Consider the following 16,738-nt stretch of genomic DNA (forward strand, 5'->3'; position numbering starts at 1 on the left):
CCTCGGCGGGGCTGGCAGGGGAGCCGCCTGGCGCCTGCGAGTACAAGACACTGCTGGTGAGCGGGCTGAGCGCGGCGCTGCCCGATCAGCTGCTGGAGGACGGGCTCTTCCGCCTCTTCCAGCGCTTCTCGGGCGGGGGCGCCGGTGATATCAGCGTCAAGCTGTCCCACACGCCCGAGCTCGGCCGCGTCGCCTATGTCAACTTTCGGCACCCGGGAGATGCCCGCGATGCCCGCCGCCACGCCCGGGCGCGCCAGCTTCTGCTGTATGACCGCCCCCTCAAGGTGGAGCCAGTGTACCTGCGCGGCGGCCGCCGGAGCCGCACACCGCCGCCTGCGCCCTCACCAGAGCCCCTCAGCTACTTGCCACCCATCCATGGCACTTACCAGTACAAGCAGCGCTCGCTTTCGCCTGTTGCCAGCCCCTTGTTGAGGGAGCCGAGACCACGACATGCCCACGCAGCTGCCGCCGCCTTCGCACTGGAGGCAGCTGCCATCGGGCTTTCCCGAGAGCGGGAGCGGGCGCTGGACTACTATGGGCTGTATGATGAGCGTGGCCGGCCTTACAGTTACCCCATTGTGGCTGAGGAAGACTTAATGCCTGAGGATGACCAGAGAGCTACCCGGAACCTGTTTATTGGCAACTTAGACCATAACGTCTCGGAGGTGGAGCTGAGACGTGCTTTTGAAAAATACGGCATTATTGAAGAAGTGGTGATCAAGCGCCCAGCCCGGGGACAAGGTGGAGCCTACGCTTTCCTCAAGTTCCAAAACTTGGACATGGCGCATCGGGCTAAGGTGGCCATGTCTGGTCGGGTCGTTGGCAGAAACCCCATCAAAATTGGTTATGGGAAAGCCAACCCTACTACGCGGCTGTGGGTGGGGGGTCTTGGTCCAAGCACGTCCCTGGCTGCCCTAGCTAGGGAGTTTGACCGCTTTGGTAGCATCAGGACTATTGACTACGTGAAGGGGGATAGCTTTGCTTACATTCAGTATGAAAGCTTGGATGCTGCCCAGGCTGCCTGTGCGCAAATGAGGGGCTTCCCTTTGGGAGGACCAGAGAGGAGGCTTAGAGTGGATTTTGCCAAAGCTGAAGAGACAAGATACCCCCAGCAGTACCAGCCTGCACCACTCCCAGTGCACTATGAGCTGCTAGCTGATGGGTACAGCAGGCACAGAAGCCTAGAGCAAGACTTAAGGGTGCGAGATAGGACTCCTCCACATCTCCTGTACTCAGACAGAGACAGGAGTTTTGCAGAAGCAGATTGGGCCAGTCCTGCCAAAAATGCTGAACGCAGAAATAACCTGGAAAGCTACAGCAGGTCAGTGCGCAGTCGGAGTGGAGAACGATGGGGCAGTGACAGTGACCGCAATGTGCCCAAGCCATGGGATGAGCGGCGGAAACGCCGAAGTCTTTCAAGTGACCGCGGAAGGACTACTCATTCGCCTTATGAGGACAGAGGCAGGACAAAGGCCACAAGTGGGCCAGCTTCGGATCGCAGCCCAGAGAGGGCTCGCAAAGAGAATCACACTACGGAGTCTGGAACAGAGAAAGAGCAGAGAAACTCCCTTCAGAACAATCAGCACGTGGCTGAGGAGAAACCCCATCGTGAAACTTCCGATCCTCCCCAGTCAAAAAAGAGGGACAGCGAACGCAATCATCGAACTGGCGAATCGGAATCAAAAAGTCACGAGGAGCCAAAATCTGAGACCAAAAAATTAAAGAATTTATCAGAATATGCTCAGACACTGCAGCTTGCTTGGAATGGGCTGCTTGTGCTAAAGAACAGCTGCTTCCCCACGTCTATGCACATCCTGGAGGGAGACCTAGGTGTCATCAATGGGCTCCTTAAAGACCATTCATCTGGTGGGAAGTTAACACAGCTCAAAATCGCTCAGAGACTTCGGCTTGACCAGCCCAAACTGGATGAAGTAACTCGCCGCATTAAACAAGGCAGCCCCAACGGCTATGCTGTGCTTCTGGCTACCCAAGCCACCCAAGGAGGGGCAGGGGCTGAGGGGACCCTCCCTGTTGTGGAGCCTGGCTTGCAGCGTCGGCTTCTCAGGAATCTGGTCTCCTACTTGAAACAGAAGCAGGCTGCTGGGGTGATCAGCCTGCCTGTGGGAGGGGCGAAGGGCAGAGACAGCACAGGCATGCTTTATGCTTTCCCTCCTTGTGAATTCTCTCAGCAGTACCTACAGTCAGCACTAAGGACATTGGGAAAGTTAGAAGAAGAACATATGGTGATAGTTATAGTCAAAGACACTGCCTAACCCACACCGTCTTTTCAGATTCCATGTTTTCTTTGTGTGTCACACAGCCCTGTTGTTTTTAAGGCCGATCATTTTGGTGGAGGGCCAAGAAACCTCAACCAAAATTGTAAGATCTTTAGTTTCTAATTAATTTTAATCCCATTTAAATAGAGCCCATTTTATTTGTTTTTAATAACGTGGCACTGTCTTCTGTGTTCTGTATTTTTATTTTTTAACTGTATGAAATGTCAGTAAAGCCTTGTTCACTGATGGATTTTTAATCTTGTGCGGCATCCTGGTTTTTGTGGCCCAGCAATAGCTGTTTCCCTCTCCCACCAAGAACTAAGAGGTGATAGCTCCAGCTCCTTAGTTTCTCAGACCTGTCCCCAGCAATGTTTATAAGAGACTGAAGAGGTAACTTTTTTTTCCTATCCTGTTTGCCTTTAAAATTTTACTTTTTAAGTCTTGAGGCATTCCTGTTAATTCTCCAGTAGTGGACTGAGGTTTCTGAAGCAGAGAAGTATCAATGAGGTAAATCCAGATCAGGAGTAGGATACGGGTGATTTTTTTTTTTTATCCATAGTTTCTTTTGGGCGTTTTCATTTAATGTCTGTTTAACATTTGGGAGAGATATTTAGATGGGGGAGTTGAAGCTATACAGTCTGAGAGCATCTGATATACTAAAAGTCATTCACAAAATAAGTGAAGATGAAAGTTTGACATTCCTGGCATTTTTAAGATGGGGAAAAATCAAGTGGGAGAAAAGAAAAGGGGCTTCCCTATTGGGAGAGGGGAGCCTCTTAGGTCTCTTTTATATGTAGCAGAGAAATAAAGGACACAAACTCTATTTTTTGTTGCATTGGAAGTGCCCTTTTGAATGGTTGATTTTTATCTGAACAGCTTTATTGACAGGTGAACTGGAAAGTTTTTGCTTTAGTTAAAAACTTTTATTTGCAGGAGAAATACCCCCTTGTCTTTTTAAAACATACCTGTAAGTTAATGCACTTAGACTTTCTAAGAGTCTAGGAAGCCCTACTGCTGTAAGAGCAATGGACAAGGAAAGGAAATTGGCAGGTAGGGAGAAATGATTTCTTCATGCCTTGTTCTGTGGTATGTTGTGAGGTGGTTCATTGGGAGATAATCTAGGGTATTTGTAGCTTGCTTTCTCAGTAGCTTAAAGTGGGGAGAGTAACTCTTTCAAACTATATTTAAAAATAGGGTTTTGTTTTGTTCTGTTTTGTTTTTTTAATAATGACTTGACCTGGGAGTCTTGGAGAAGGGGGATGAGAAACACTAATTTTGCAGTTTGTCTTTAAATTCCCATTCTTCTTCTGTTGTAAGAAAGTAAAGCAGGAGTTCTGGAAGAAATAGTCTCCTTTGCACCAGGTTTGCACCATGGTGATGCATGATTGATTGTTTATTTTAATAAAGGAAGGTATCATCAATTTTCTTCTTTTAAATATTTAATATTTCTCAGCAGGGTAATTTAGTCTAAGCAGAGCTTCACGCTAATACCAGTATACTGCGGCTGCTGCTCAAGCTAGCTTGTGTAGAGGTAGACTCAGTACCTCTGAATTGTGTGTTGTGGCCATGCTGTTAGTTACACTACAGACAAAGCTGTAGAGTAGATGGGCTATCTGTGGCTTCAGCAGTTATAGGAACACAATGGCTTTTATCTGCGATTGTGTCTTCTGATGCCTCAGAAGTAAACCATTGTAGCCTTTAAGTATAGTTTTCAAACAAGTGCTGTTTAATATCACTTAAGGCCAGAGGTAATAGCTTTCATTGACGAATACCCTTTGCATTAAAGGCATATGCTATTGAGGGATGTTCATAGGTACCAACCATCTTGGTGTCTTTCTAGCAGAAGGGGCTGCTGCTTTGGTTGCTTATGAAAGCGTGGCAGCCACTGCGCATTAACAGATCTGGGAGGCTGTGAGGTTTGAGAAATGGGTGACAGAGGCAGAAGATCCCTTACATCTTTGAGTCCCTTGAAGGGCCAAAGAAACAGTAATTATTTTTTTATTTTAGATTCCTCATGCTTTAGATTTGTGGGAAGGTGCTTTGTGAACAGGCTTTTGTTCTCGGTAAGTGTTGGTTGGTCTGCTGGCTGTTTGCTGTGTACTTATGAACCAAATCTCTCATTCATAGGATCAGGAATATGTTGGTATCCTGGCATTGTAAACGTTCAGACATCTCACAAAATTAAAAAAAAACATAGTTACTGTTTTAAAAAAGTAGCTGTTATGTATCTGGCATCACATGTATGCAAAGTTAGTGCTGAATTACATAAGGACAAGGCCCGTGTTCTAAGGACCTTGTACTCCAGCTAGACATCATGAGCTAGATCCTAGCCAGTCTCTTAAGGTACCTCCACTTGGGTGCTGCAGTGCTTAAAATACAGACAGGCACCTTGCCTTGGGAGGGTGATCCACATTGCCACTTGCTTGGTGTCTAGGGTGTCCTCTAAGGGCGAGGCAGTCCTGTGGGTGAGTAGAGTCCTGCATTCTGGTTCATTTTCATGACTGGCTCCATGGAGGTCATCCCAGTGATGACACCTAAGCAGTTCCATGGCATCCCATTTAGTTGCCTACAAGGTCAGTTTGAATCTGACCCTATGTAGCCAAGGTGTGTAGTGGCGTGGGGGGCAGGGAGTTGCAAGGAAAATAAAAGACTAGTGTATAGGTGCTGTTGGTTCCACGAGTGTGTAACTGCTTATCGTTCTTGTCTGGGTGTGCAGTGAACTCTTTCTTGAGGGCACGAGCCCAGGGAAGATAGAAGAGGTTAAAGTCCAGGGTAAGCCAGGAACTGGGAGGGTTGGTGCCAGGTAATTCTCTGCCCCTTTCCCACAGCTGATAAAAGGGGCTTGGGGCTATCTCATGCTGCAGATGGAGCACAAGTTCATGCTGGGCTGTAGATGGGTGGTTCTCTGGGGCTGTGGCAGTTGAAAATGTTGCAGGAGGCAAATGCTGCATGATGCCACTAGCTGGCTGTTCTGATGGGACGTGGAAAAAAGGGCTGATAAAGGAAAAATATTGGTGGCAAACTATTTGGGTAAGGATTTTACTTCCCCAGTACAGAGAAGGCTGTCAACTACAGCAGCTTAAATTCTGTGTCATGCAAAGCTGTTTAAGTTGGTGGTAGGAGCTATGGTATAGCCAAAGTTGCAATTATCAGCATTGGCCTCACAGCTGTTTTAGTAATCGTTCTGAACAAGATTTACCATTAGAAGTGGTCTGCTCCTCCCAGAACCTTTATGCCATTTCAGCCAACAGTTTTGGCTCAGCAGGGGCTGTTAGAATTTGTGTTTAAGCTGTGCGTCCATTAGAGAACAGCACTGGCAGGAGAGACCAGCCGTGAGCGCTTATTACTCAGGGTTGTGCGTTTTAGAGATGCTGCTGTTTGGTTCTGCTACACTCCATAGGCACTGTGCTAAACTAAGTGTTGAAGTATAACTTTGAGCTGTATATCATCCCCCTCCCCCCCATTTCAGAAAGGCACCAGTGAGGGTAGGGGGGGTCCCTGATAGTGGGTGTGCTGTTTGTAGTGGTGGCTGGAATGACACAGTCAGTGCACTGGGATGGTAGCCTGCATGGATGAGCTTGGAGCCTTCAACACATCAGTTCTGTGCTGACATGGGTCATGCTGTTCCTTTATCAAAGGTGTCTGGCTTGTGTCCCTCTGGGTGACCATAATGAGGAAAATTTGTATTTTTTTTTAAATTAAAAGGCTGCACTAAACCACCTTCTGTGGAGTGTAAAGTGAAGAGCAGCATGGTTAGGCCCTGCTGCTAAGGAGACAGCAAAGACACCAGCATTCTCACAAGGGAGCATTTCCATGTGCTGTTTCACATGTTCTTTGTAGCTCCCATTTCTGCATCACAGGGCAGGGATGGAGAGAGGAGTTCTGCTGAACTGCCTGGCCAGAGGAGCATCTAGAAATGGAGGGCTCATTCCTACAACCCCGCTGGCCAGCTAGCCCTAGAAAGGATACAGGAGGGAATGCTGAGAACTTCAATAACCGTAAGTGCTCCCTATTTCAGTGCAGCTTGAGCAGCACATGCCAAGCACCCATTTCTCTTCCTCAACATCTCTGGGCTGCAGAAGGATCTCCGTTCAAGCTCACAGCTTAATTTTGGGTGTGGCTGTAGCAGAATGGGGCACAGATTTTGAAGTATTTGGTACCCCAGCATGTTTCCTTTAGACCCCATGACACTTAAGGTGTGGACAGAGCTCATTTATACCTGATTTAAGGGGAGTTTTGTGTTAGGGCAATTTCATCTTAAATTGTAGATGTTGTTGCTTGTGTCATATTCACTGCCAGCTGGCCAAGACTAGAAGAGCAGAGAGAAGGCAGCTGGTCAGAATGAATCAAGTGTTGCCTCTGTGTTGCCAAAACCTTGCATTGCATCTTAAAAGCTGAGTTCAGGCTACCTAGATCAAGGGCCTGTCTGTTTCAGAGTCAAACATGAGGGGCTTTGTAGCTGCCGGATAACAAGTGTAAAATTTTGCTCTCTTGTACTCACTCCCCTCCAGCTGCTGAGCCTCATGAAGACAAACAGGCACAGTGCATCTTCAATGTGTCAGCATCCATTAGAAATTTCATTTATTATTAAAAAGGAAAAAAGCTCTTACCAGCTCTCTCCTGAATGTGTTTATCCAGTTACAATGGGGAAGAGAAGCCCTCTCCTCTAATGATATTGCAAGGAAAGAAAAACATGCATTGTCCTTTGTGCAGAACTTCCACTGGGCATCCTCCAGCCTGGAAGCCCAGGCAGATCCCATGCTAGTCTGATACTGAAGGCAAATTCTGAGAATGCTAAAACCAAGTTTTATTAGGAACTTTTGGGTGCAGAATGTGTTCTTAAGCCCAGGCAGTAACTTAGCTGGCCTATTTTGTCTTGGCTGACCCTCAAGTCACAGAAGCAGGATTTTTTCTAAAATCACAGTAACCTGAAAAAGTTTTAGGCATTGTGTAGTAAAGTCAAAGAAGAAACTGATGCTGATTTTTAAGGTGGGGACATTGGGCTTTGATACTCCAACAAGAGCACCAACCTAATTTACCTTTTCTGTCATCAAGCCACAAGACAGCAGAGACCCTTCCAATGTGTGATCTTTACCATTTGTGCTGCAAAGGAAGGGATCAAGCAACTCCCCACACAAGCCAGGCTGTGCAGAGCCCCAGTGTTCACAAAGGTCAATGTGGTTAACTGTGTTGGAACTGTTCAGGTAGATCTTAAACAAGTCTGGCATGATAACATGTTTTCAAATACTAAAGCGAAAGGGGTGGGGTTTGAAATTCCTCTCTGTAGGGTGACCAGGGCCCTACTGCAATTAACTGAACATGTTTTAATTGAACAGTCTGTATAACTGTAGCCTGGCTTAACCTGCTGCTCAGGGTGGACTCCAACTACCTCACCCTTCCTTGTGGCAACTCAGCTATTAGCTACAAATCCCTACTTGTCTCCCACACCAAGCTGCTTCTCAGGCAACACCACTCTCCTGCAGGTGCAGAGAGGACTATTTTTTCATGGGTGGGAAGGCAACACATGGCAACCGCTCACAGCCATAAACAGAGATGGGATTTGGATTTTATTTTTTTTTTTTTAATAAATACACTTTACATTAAAGAAAAAGGCCTTCAATTTGCAGTTTCCACACAGAGGGCAAAAGGGAGAAAAAAAGATTAAAAAACTTGAATCACAAAGGAAGGGCTCAAGCTTCTTCCCAGAGTCCCTTCTCTCTTACCAGGCTTTCAGCCTCCTGCGAGAGCTCCTAGCACAGCAGAACTCTCTGCTTCAAACAGCCTTTATGTTCAGTTGCCAAGCATCCCCTGGGCTTTTTCCCTCTGGGACAAAGGCTACCAACACACACAGGCAGCAGACAGGGGAAACGCCTGTTTTGTTTTTTTTAAAAAAATCATTTAAAATAAAAATATTCTCACTCAGCAGTTTTAGAAACCATGATCCTCTCACTTAATTTAATAGTTGAGTAAAAATGCCTCTTTTTGTTATTTTAAACAATTTTTCTCCCGGCACCTACCCCATGGTAACAAGGTACTACATTAATACAAAGCTCATACCTTCTTTACTAGAACCCCTGCCTTTTTTTTCCTTTTTTTTCTGATTTTATATAAAACTATTTCTGTTCTTTAGGAAAGAACTTTATACAAAGAAAATATATTGTGAAATATCTTCAGACGTTTCCTTGCAGAGTCATCTCAGCCTAAAATTAAAAATAAAAAAAAGGCAGAGAGAAAGAGGCCTAACCCCGGTCTCTTTATTGGAGAGCTGTGGCCATAAGCAAGAGACTAGCTCTGACTCAAACCAACACAGCAAATGGGCTGGAGTTCCCAGGGCATCCCCAGGAGGAAAGGGTAGCGATGCTTCAGATTTGGTCTTCCATCTTCTGGGAAGGGAGTTTCTCCTGCCGCCAAGACCCTGCGTGATGGTCACTCCTCACTCATTCAGAGATAAGATTATGTCGTCTTCCAAGTCAGAGTTATCTGAACTGTCAGCTGGAAAGGGGACAAAGAGATTATGTATTTGGTGTACAACAGAGAATGCAGCTGTCACATCTATTAACTAAAACCACTTATTCAGTTATGAAAGATCACCACCACCTGCTTGGGACCACCAACCAATTAATCCCATGCTACCAGCAGCTACTGCCTGTAAATGGTGCTCTAAATGCATCAAGAACTGCAAGCCTGTAAACCCTCCTCCTCCCTCATCTCATTAAAGCACTGGTTCTAGGGATTGGTTTGGTTTTACCTCGGAGATTTACATTAGCTGGCAGGACTCCATTGCTAGGTTTCACCAGCAGCAGATTACTCACACGAGTCATTTGCACAACTTACTGGAAACAAACAAAGGCTCCAGTTCTTGCTGCCATCAGGATGGGACAGATCTGGCCTTGCAATATAGGATTATTACAAAATAGGCACCTGTCACACATGTTCCTACAGTCAACTGAGGTCTACCCGAGTCCATTACAGAGGAGCCAGAGGTGCCTCCCTTGACCATACACGTACAAAAGACCCCACATGAAAGCAGCACAAGCGAGTACACAAACCTTGGAAGTGTGTTACATTCTCAGCAAAAGTTCCCACCTAAATCCTTATGTGGCAGGTTAAACAGACAGGACCTCCCGCAGCTATTTTCTTATCAATCTTCCCCTCCCACACTGTACACTAATGGGACCTCTTCCCCAGGAAAAAGGCAATGATAGCAGTGTTGCTAACACTTCCCTCCCAAGATTCACAAAGTGCTTTTCACTAAATACAAAGGCAGAGCACTCAAGTGACCTGCACAGAATTTTTAAAATGTAGGATTTTGCTGGATTTTGTTCTGTGATCCTAAACAGAAGCGGCAGCTATTCAGTTTCTACACACCTACTTTTCTTCATTTTAAGCAGTGAAGTCTGGCTTCCATCAGTATTGTTGGGTACTTGAGAAAGTAGCAGGAACGTGAGCCGAGTTCTGCCTCACCAGAAGTGGTGCAAGACACAGGCATCCTTGTGACAGACACACTTGGGTCTGCTGAATAGTGCAGGGAGCCAGACTCCTAGGATTTTCCTCTCAGCCTGCTGCCATGTCAGTTTTGCTAGTTCCCTACAATGCCTCTAAAAAAGGTGTAAAAGAGAACAGATTTTCTAGGAGGCTTTGTTTAACCTTAAAGAAACATCAGACTGCAGCAGCAAGGGCACCTGCCCCACTTCCTTTCTGTGGGTCCCTTTAACGCGTGTCAGAGAAATGGGGCAACAAAGGTTTGTTGAAGAAATCAAAAAGGTGGCATGGAACAAAGAGGTTGCTTCCTCTGCAGGTCCAGGCCCCCGGAGGAGCACCAGCTGCCCATTCCTCAGCACCTTCTCGTAAAAGTAGCCGTCCCCGTGCCATGGCAGCCAGCATGGCCCCTGAGCCATGAAGCACTGCCGGCAAACAGCAGGTACACTCATGCAATGAGGGAATGGGTGAAGGATGGGGAGTGTGAATGCACAGAGAGGGAGAGAAGCAAAGTAATGAGCTGGGAGCAGGGAAGGCAGAAATTCTGGAAAGGGGGGGGTGGGAAGGGACGGAAGAGCTGCGCTGAGCATGCCTCTCCCCCACCCCATGGGGAAAAGGTGCTTCTTGACTCTTCAGCCCAGTCTCCTCACGCCCCCAACACGTTCTGAGCCATCACCAGCCCCAGCAGAACAGGCCCCTCTGGTATGTTTCTGAGCTAGTTCTTGTCAGTTCTGGGGTTGCAATACCTCCAGACTGGCCCCAGAGCCACCTCGGGGACCTATCACCACTACCACGTGGGACAGCACAACCAAGTCCTTCAGTACAAACACAGACATCCTAGTACAAAGCTAAACTCTGCAAACAGGTTCTTGTGACCTGCCAGGCAACCACTCACACCCCAGCTTGGCTGTGGTGGTTTTAGATGCATGTGGAGCTGTGAGTTATTTAGCAAGACCCAGGGCACTCTGCTCTACGCTGCCACTCACGAGCAAGAAGTTCTTTTCAAATGAGATACTTTGCATCCAGGTGCCTGAGGTGAGCCTGAGGGGCAAGCTGAGGAGAAGTCCAAGTGATTTCTCCCATTGTGCTTCCTGAGAGCACTAGCAGGAGGACGCCCTAGTGACCAGACTGCGAAAGGAGAGTCTGCAATCTCCACAGCGAAGGCAGCACCCAAGGTCTGGGCACGTCATGCTCTTTCATGCAGGCCCCTGACTGAAAGGGGGAAGGTAGGGAGGGGAGCAGGGATGAGAGCAATCTCTGCACATTGTTTTACAGATAAGGCAACAGACCCTCCTTTCAAGCACAAGCTTGAAGCCATTCACATCCCCCAATTTCTGGTGTTCTTTGAATTATAGCATCCCCCCTGCACATGAGCACCCCGAGTATGCCAGCTTCTTCGAGGTCTATCCAGAAACACCAGCGGAGGCTCAGGGGGTGAAGCACAAGAGTGCTATAATTTAAACCCCCACCTCAGGAGGGTGCTGTCCAACCACTGCTCTAGGTCAGGGGTGTCAAAGTACAGGACAGATTCAGCCCACAGAGCCTCCCTCTCTGGGTTACCAAAGGTGCCAGAAGTTGGGCCCTTTGGCCCTCCCTGCTGGGCATGTCCATTGGTGATGAACCTGGCTTGCTGCTACTGGACCCTGCACTACTACTACCCCCACTAGACCCCGTGCCAAAGCCACCACTGGACTTTGCATCGCCCCATGCCATCACCACTGTGTTGGCCACTGAGGGAGCCCTCACATCCTGGGTTGGACCAGATCCACAAGGATCACCCTATGCCACAGCCACTGCCATGCTGGCCACTGTGGCAGCCTTTACACCCCAAATCTGCATCCAGCCCAGGGCTCCACATGAGTTTGACACCCCTTCTCTAGGTGGACAACTATAGGAGGAGTTAAAGGCTCACTGCTAAAGCAAGGAGTTTCCAATTAGACTGCAGCCTCTGAGAAGAGAAAGATAACTATTTTTTTGGCTGATAAGTATGGGAAGCAAACAGGACATGGACCACACTATCCTCACAAAGCTGAGTCCATTATAGATGAGCCAAATGTCCCCCCTTGACCACACATGCACAAAAGACCCTGATACAAACAGCACAACTACAGTATATAGATTCTGGAAGAGCAAGTTACATGTCCAGCAACAGACCCCAGAGATGCCACAAGGGGCAGCTAACCACCACCATGTGAGCTGCATCCCCCCAGGTGTAGGCATCAGATGCATCACAAGAAGTTGACTGGTCAGCAGCTCTCCATGTTATAGTCTGAAGAACAGAGCAACGTCATCTCAAAATTAAGCAGTAGACCCTGAAGGACCTGTAGCAAACCAGCCCCTGCCTTTGATACTCACGTGGTTTTTGTGAATGCTGGGAGCAAGGGAGATGCACTGGAGTTTACCCACTAACAAAAACTCCCCATTATACTACACTCTGGCTAGTCTCTAAAGAGGAACTGTACCGCTTCTATTCAGCTGTCCTTAGGAGCACGGTGCTCACCACAGCTATGTCTATAATAGGCCAAAACACATCGATACACTCTGGAAGGTGCTGCATCTTACCGTGACTTTATCGCTCGCACTGCATCATGACTAAAAATGATTAACGGAGGCACAACCCGCTGCCACGTCTGGTCACTGCAAAAGCAAAGACCAGCAGGGGGAGCCACAGCACAGCCTTCCAGGGAAGAGCCAACCACTGCTGCCCCTGCTCCTGCTCATTACGCTGCAGGTCCAGGCCTCATCCTCCTCATTCCCAAGGCCCAGGCAGCTACTTTATGGCACTTTTGGACACTTCACATCTCCTTTGCGCCTTATCTACTTTCAACACCCCTGTCCTCTCAAAGGAACAAGTGGGCAACAGATAATTTTGGAGGGGTGAGGGGTGTTTGGAAGGGGCACACGCACTACAGTGTGAACTAGTCTTAAGTAGTGCCACCTTCTACTTCTCCCCAGTGTGACCCCACCATGCAGTTAATGACCTCACACCACAGGGAGGTCTACCTTAGTCTAGCCCTGCTGTCTAACGCATGTGAGCATGAGGTTTGCCACGTACTAGTCAGGCTCTGGATTCTCTGGTTTCTACTGTCAGGCCATGCATCTAAATGCATAATCCTCTTTAGCTACCATGGCCTGAAAATTAGAAGCTCCTTCCCAATCTCTACAACCAGGCATACAAGCAAACTACTGTCCCTCACGGTAAAGTTGTAGTCATGTTCCTGGCTGTCAGATGGTCACATCCTCTCCTGCAGTTGCCTCCCCATCTCTTATTGTGACTCAGTCAATCACAGATTGGCATTTACACCACATAGTTAACTGCAGCACTAATCAGAACTAAGTGTCAATGTATTTGTTAGTACACTGGTTTGTTTGGGTTTTTTTTGGGGGGGGGGGGGGATTTTTTTTTAACCTCTTGTGATCTATTCAAAGGTTATTCATTTTAACCCCTTCTTGTGTAAGGCCAGCCCTCTCCTTGCCATCAGTGTCTGTGCTTATTTGTCCTATTCTCTATCCATATCCCAACTGCCTACTCAAAACTAGCACCCCCTCACTCATCACTGATTCTACACAGTGCCAAAATGCACATAATCAGGTTCTTGTTTGCCCTTCCATTCCCTGGGGTGCTCCCCACACTACCGCCAAGGCCTTGTGGACTTGTATCCCATTAGAGAAAGCAGAACCACAGTACTGACAGTCACAGCTTTGCATTTACTGGGACTCACAGCAAAGGAAAGGAGCCTCAGAGAATTGTTCTCCTTCTTGTGGAAGGAGAGAGAAAAGGGCAAAATGCAGCCCTATTCTTCCCAGTCTCCCAACCATCAGAAGGGCTGGGAAAGTGGAGCAGCTGAGGAGAACCAAGCTCCATCCCTCTCCCCCTCTGGCACAGCTAACCCCGATACAGAAGATTGTTTTAGTTGCATTTTGGTGCCCTGCAGTAATCCATTTGTCCCATTCTCACAAAAAAATGCCACAAAGGAATATCTAGTAACGTGCAATGCATTTTTAATTAGAGCTATGCAAATATCCTGTTTAGACTAAATACCTACCACCTTCAAGAGAACAGCAGACTGACTGATTTATATAAAAGAAAATCTCTGGAGACACAAGAAGCATTGCCCCCAAATTCACGAGTCTGATCAGAGGATCAGGGCTGCACTACAATGAAACAGAAGAAGAGCATGGATGAGTGCAGCAGGACACTTGCAGCTTAGTGTGGGACACTACACCAGCTCGGTAACTGAGAACTACCACTCTACCACCCTAAACCCCACAGCTGGTCACCAGAGAAGTTTCCATTTCAGTTCCCATCTAGCCCCATGACTGCCATGTCAGAACACCTCACAAGTGTCAACTTCAGCACCCTTCTTAGGTAGGGAGGAGCTATTATTCCAATTTTACAGAAGAGAAATTTTGGGCACAGAGACACTAAGCAATCTGGCCAATATCACTCAGAAAATATTTGGCAGAACAGGGAACAGAACTCAGATCTCTTAAGTCCCAATCCAATGCCACCCAAGATTAACTTATCTGAATTGTTAAGTTTTTTCAAAAAAAAAAATCACATGCCAAAGAGCTTGAAGGGCTTTTTCTGAATAACATTTGAATCTCCAGACCAGGAAGAAGAATTACAACCTTGTATTAAGAGCTTTGTTAGTATTAGAACAGGCAGCGGTAACATGGAAGCAAGCTCACAAATGCTATACAGGAAACCCTCGCTAGCCACCGCTTTGGCATTCACGGTTTTGAATATTTGCGGTGCTGCACCAATCCACACACTCTCCCTGCTGGCAGCGTGCTGACATTGTTACTGTGCCGACGGCATCTGCGGGAGCTCCACGCTTGCTGCCGCTGGGCTCCTGCTGTGTTCCCACAGCTGCCAGCGCACCCATGCCCCCCCAGCTGCTGGAGGCATGCGCCGTTCATGGCGTATTTGCGGATTTTGCCATTTGCGTGGATCTCTGGAACGTGTGCCCTGCGAATGGTGAGGGTCTCCTGCACTGGTTTGTGCTCTAAGCAGAAGGACACCTGATAAAATGAAGAAGTTCAAACCAGCAAGGGAGAGATTTCTCTTTTCTGTAAGGGCATAAGGCAGACAGGAGAGAGTGGAAGTTTCACATCAGCTTTCCACCCTTGGATGTGTGAGCATTCAAACAAGGAACTGCACAAACATACTTGTAAGTCCTCCTCACAAGTGCATGCAGGACTCAACTGAAGTGGAGAATTTCCTTCCGGATCCAACAAAGGTACTCCCTTAGACAGAGGCTGGTGTTTATTAGTGAAGTACTCAGCAGCCAGACCAAAATGAGCATGGACACTTACACTTTTCATGCCAGGGTGAAGGGAGAACGTTCAAATGTCTCTCTAGGGAAGATGCATATTTTTGCTGACTAGTGGAAAAATGGACCTCACCTCTGGCCAGCAGCCTGGGTGCATACTTACTGTCTCCAAGAATCAGCTCAACTTCCTCGTCTGCATCAGAGTCTTCATCTTCACCTTCATCCCCCTCTTCCAACAGGTTGGCAAGCTCCTCATCATCAGAGGGAGAGAAATCATTTTCTCCATCCTCCCCAGCATTCTCATTGTTCTCATCTTCTTCCAGTTCGGCCTCCAGCAGCTGGTCAGTGTCCAATTCATCAAGGTCATCTGTATCATCGTCATCTTCATCATCATCCTCTTCTTCTTGCTCTTCCTCCTCCTGAAGAGAAAACAAATGAGCTCATTAAGTATAGACAAAAATGTGTCAATGAAAAAAGGAACAAACTAACAAGGGAAATATAATACCACAATTTATCCCTTCATAAAATTAAAGGCCATTCAAAATTACTTGCAAGTGTAATACCTTGACATGTAAACCAGAACAGATGCTGACAATCCTGGGAACTGTTTCTTTCTTATCCTTAAAACAGTTATAGCCCAAAGAAATAATAATGCAAGCCCATTCCCAATTACTACCTTGTCACAACATCTCACACTGACCTGGTGAGAGCTATGCATTTGTCTCCCCAAAATTCTTACACAGCTTGCTGGGTTTTTAGCAACCAGACTGAGACGACTAATCTCACGTCAAATAGGTCAGACAATAACCGGTACCGCTCACTTCTGACATGAATAAGATTTGGAGTTCAGTGCAAGGCTCTATCATGCCCCCACTACTAAACCCAGATCCAGATGTGATGCTGAAATCAGCTCAGTAGTCTTAGTACTGACATTCCCAGCATGCGTCCAAGTCTTTTTTCTATCAACTGTAAAGCGTGAATGGTGTAACAAAGGGAAACACACTTGTGGAAACTTGGATTTAACGGTGCAACTGAATTCCTTATTCTGGAAATTAAATTAATGCCAGGCAGATACCATTTACACTCCTTTCCTCTCATAAAGTGAAATATTTTCACTTAGTTTCAGGGTGCTTTTTCAGCCATCTGAACAAAAGTGGGAAGGGGTACATGGGACACACTTTGCAAAACTGAAGCAGTTGAGAAATAATGTCACTGAGAGGCCTGACTAGATACTCCACTTTCTGTCTTTCACACTAAAGAGGTTTTGGATTATTGCATTTACAGAAGTATTGAGGAAAGAGAGAAACCCTGCCTTTATTACACACCCACGTCATTTTTTGTCTGTACAAAAACTGAAACAAATAAAAGTTGTAAGTAAACATTCTTCAAAAGCACAGGCCTCCTGAGCGTAGGGGGTACCTAACTCACTGCCCAAAGGCAGTAATTAGAGTAATTAAGATGGCAAAGCTAACATGTTTAACAATTTCTTTGCCTCCGTCTTCCTAAGTAGGGACCTGGGGGAGGCACACCTGGCCCTGGGGGAGGCACACCTGGGCCAAGAGTTAGCGAGGATTTAGTTAGGGAGCTTCTGGAGGGGTTGGACATATTCAAGTCAGCCAGCCCGGATGATCTCCACCCTAGAGTTCTAAAGGAACTGGCCGAGGTCATTGCAAGTCCCCTGGCACAGCTTTACGAGCACTCGTGGTG

At 47.1% G+C, this 16,738-nt stretch overlaps 2 protein-coding genes across 3 annotated transcripts in view; one reads left to right on the forward strand and one right to left on the reverse strand.

The window, feature by feature from the left end:
* Positions 1 to 2: 2 nt before the first annotated feature.
* On the forward strand, positions 3 to 3,099 carry RBM15B (RNA binding motif protein 15B; the record flags this gene model as incomplete). Its single annotated transcript, XM_019547386.1, has 1 exon — positions 3 to 3,099. A coding segment is annotated over one exon (2,271 nt), but the record flags the coding sequence as incomplete, so codon positions are not given.
* A 2,868-nt stretch (positions 3,100 to 5,967) lies between these two features.
* Positions 5,968 to 16,738, reverse strand: part of DCAF1 (DDB1 and CUL4 associated factor 1) — a 97,204-nt gene continuing 86,433 nt past the window's right edge. For both annotated transcript variants that reach the window (XM_019547484.1, XM_019547483.1), the window contains exons 23-24: positions 15,195 to 15,450; positions 5,968 to 8,768 (exon numbers count right to left, since the gene is read on the reverse strand). In XM_019547484.1, coding sequence (XP_019403029.1) covers positions 8,710 to 8,768; positions 15,195 to 15,450 — 315 coding nt within the window. In that variant the 3' untranslated portion in view covers positions 5,968 to 8,709. The remainder of the gene's footprint in view (positions 8,769 to 15,194; positions 15,451 to 16,738) is intronic.

This window comes from Crocodylus porosus, unplaced genomic scaffold (genome assembly GCF_001723895.1).
Source record: "Crocodylus porosus isolate Cpor-Errol unplaced genomic scaffold, CroPor_comp1, whole genome shotgun sequence".
Lineage (NCBI taxonomy): Eukaryota > Metazoa > Chordata > Crocodylia > Crocodylidae > Crocodylus > Crocodylus porosus.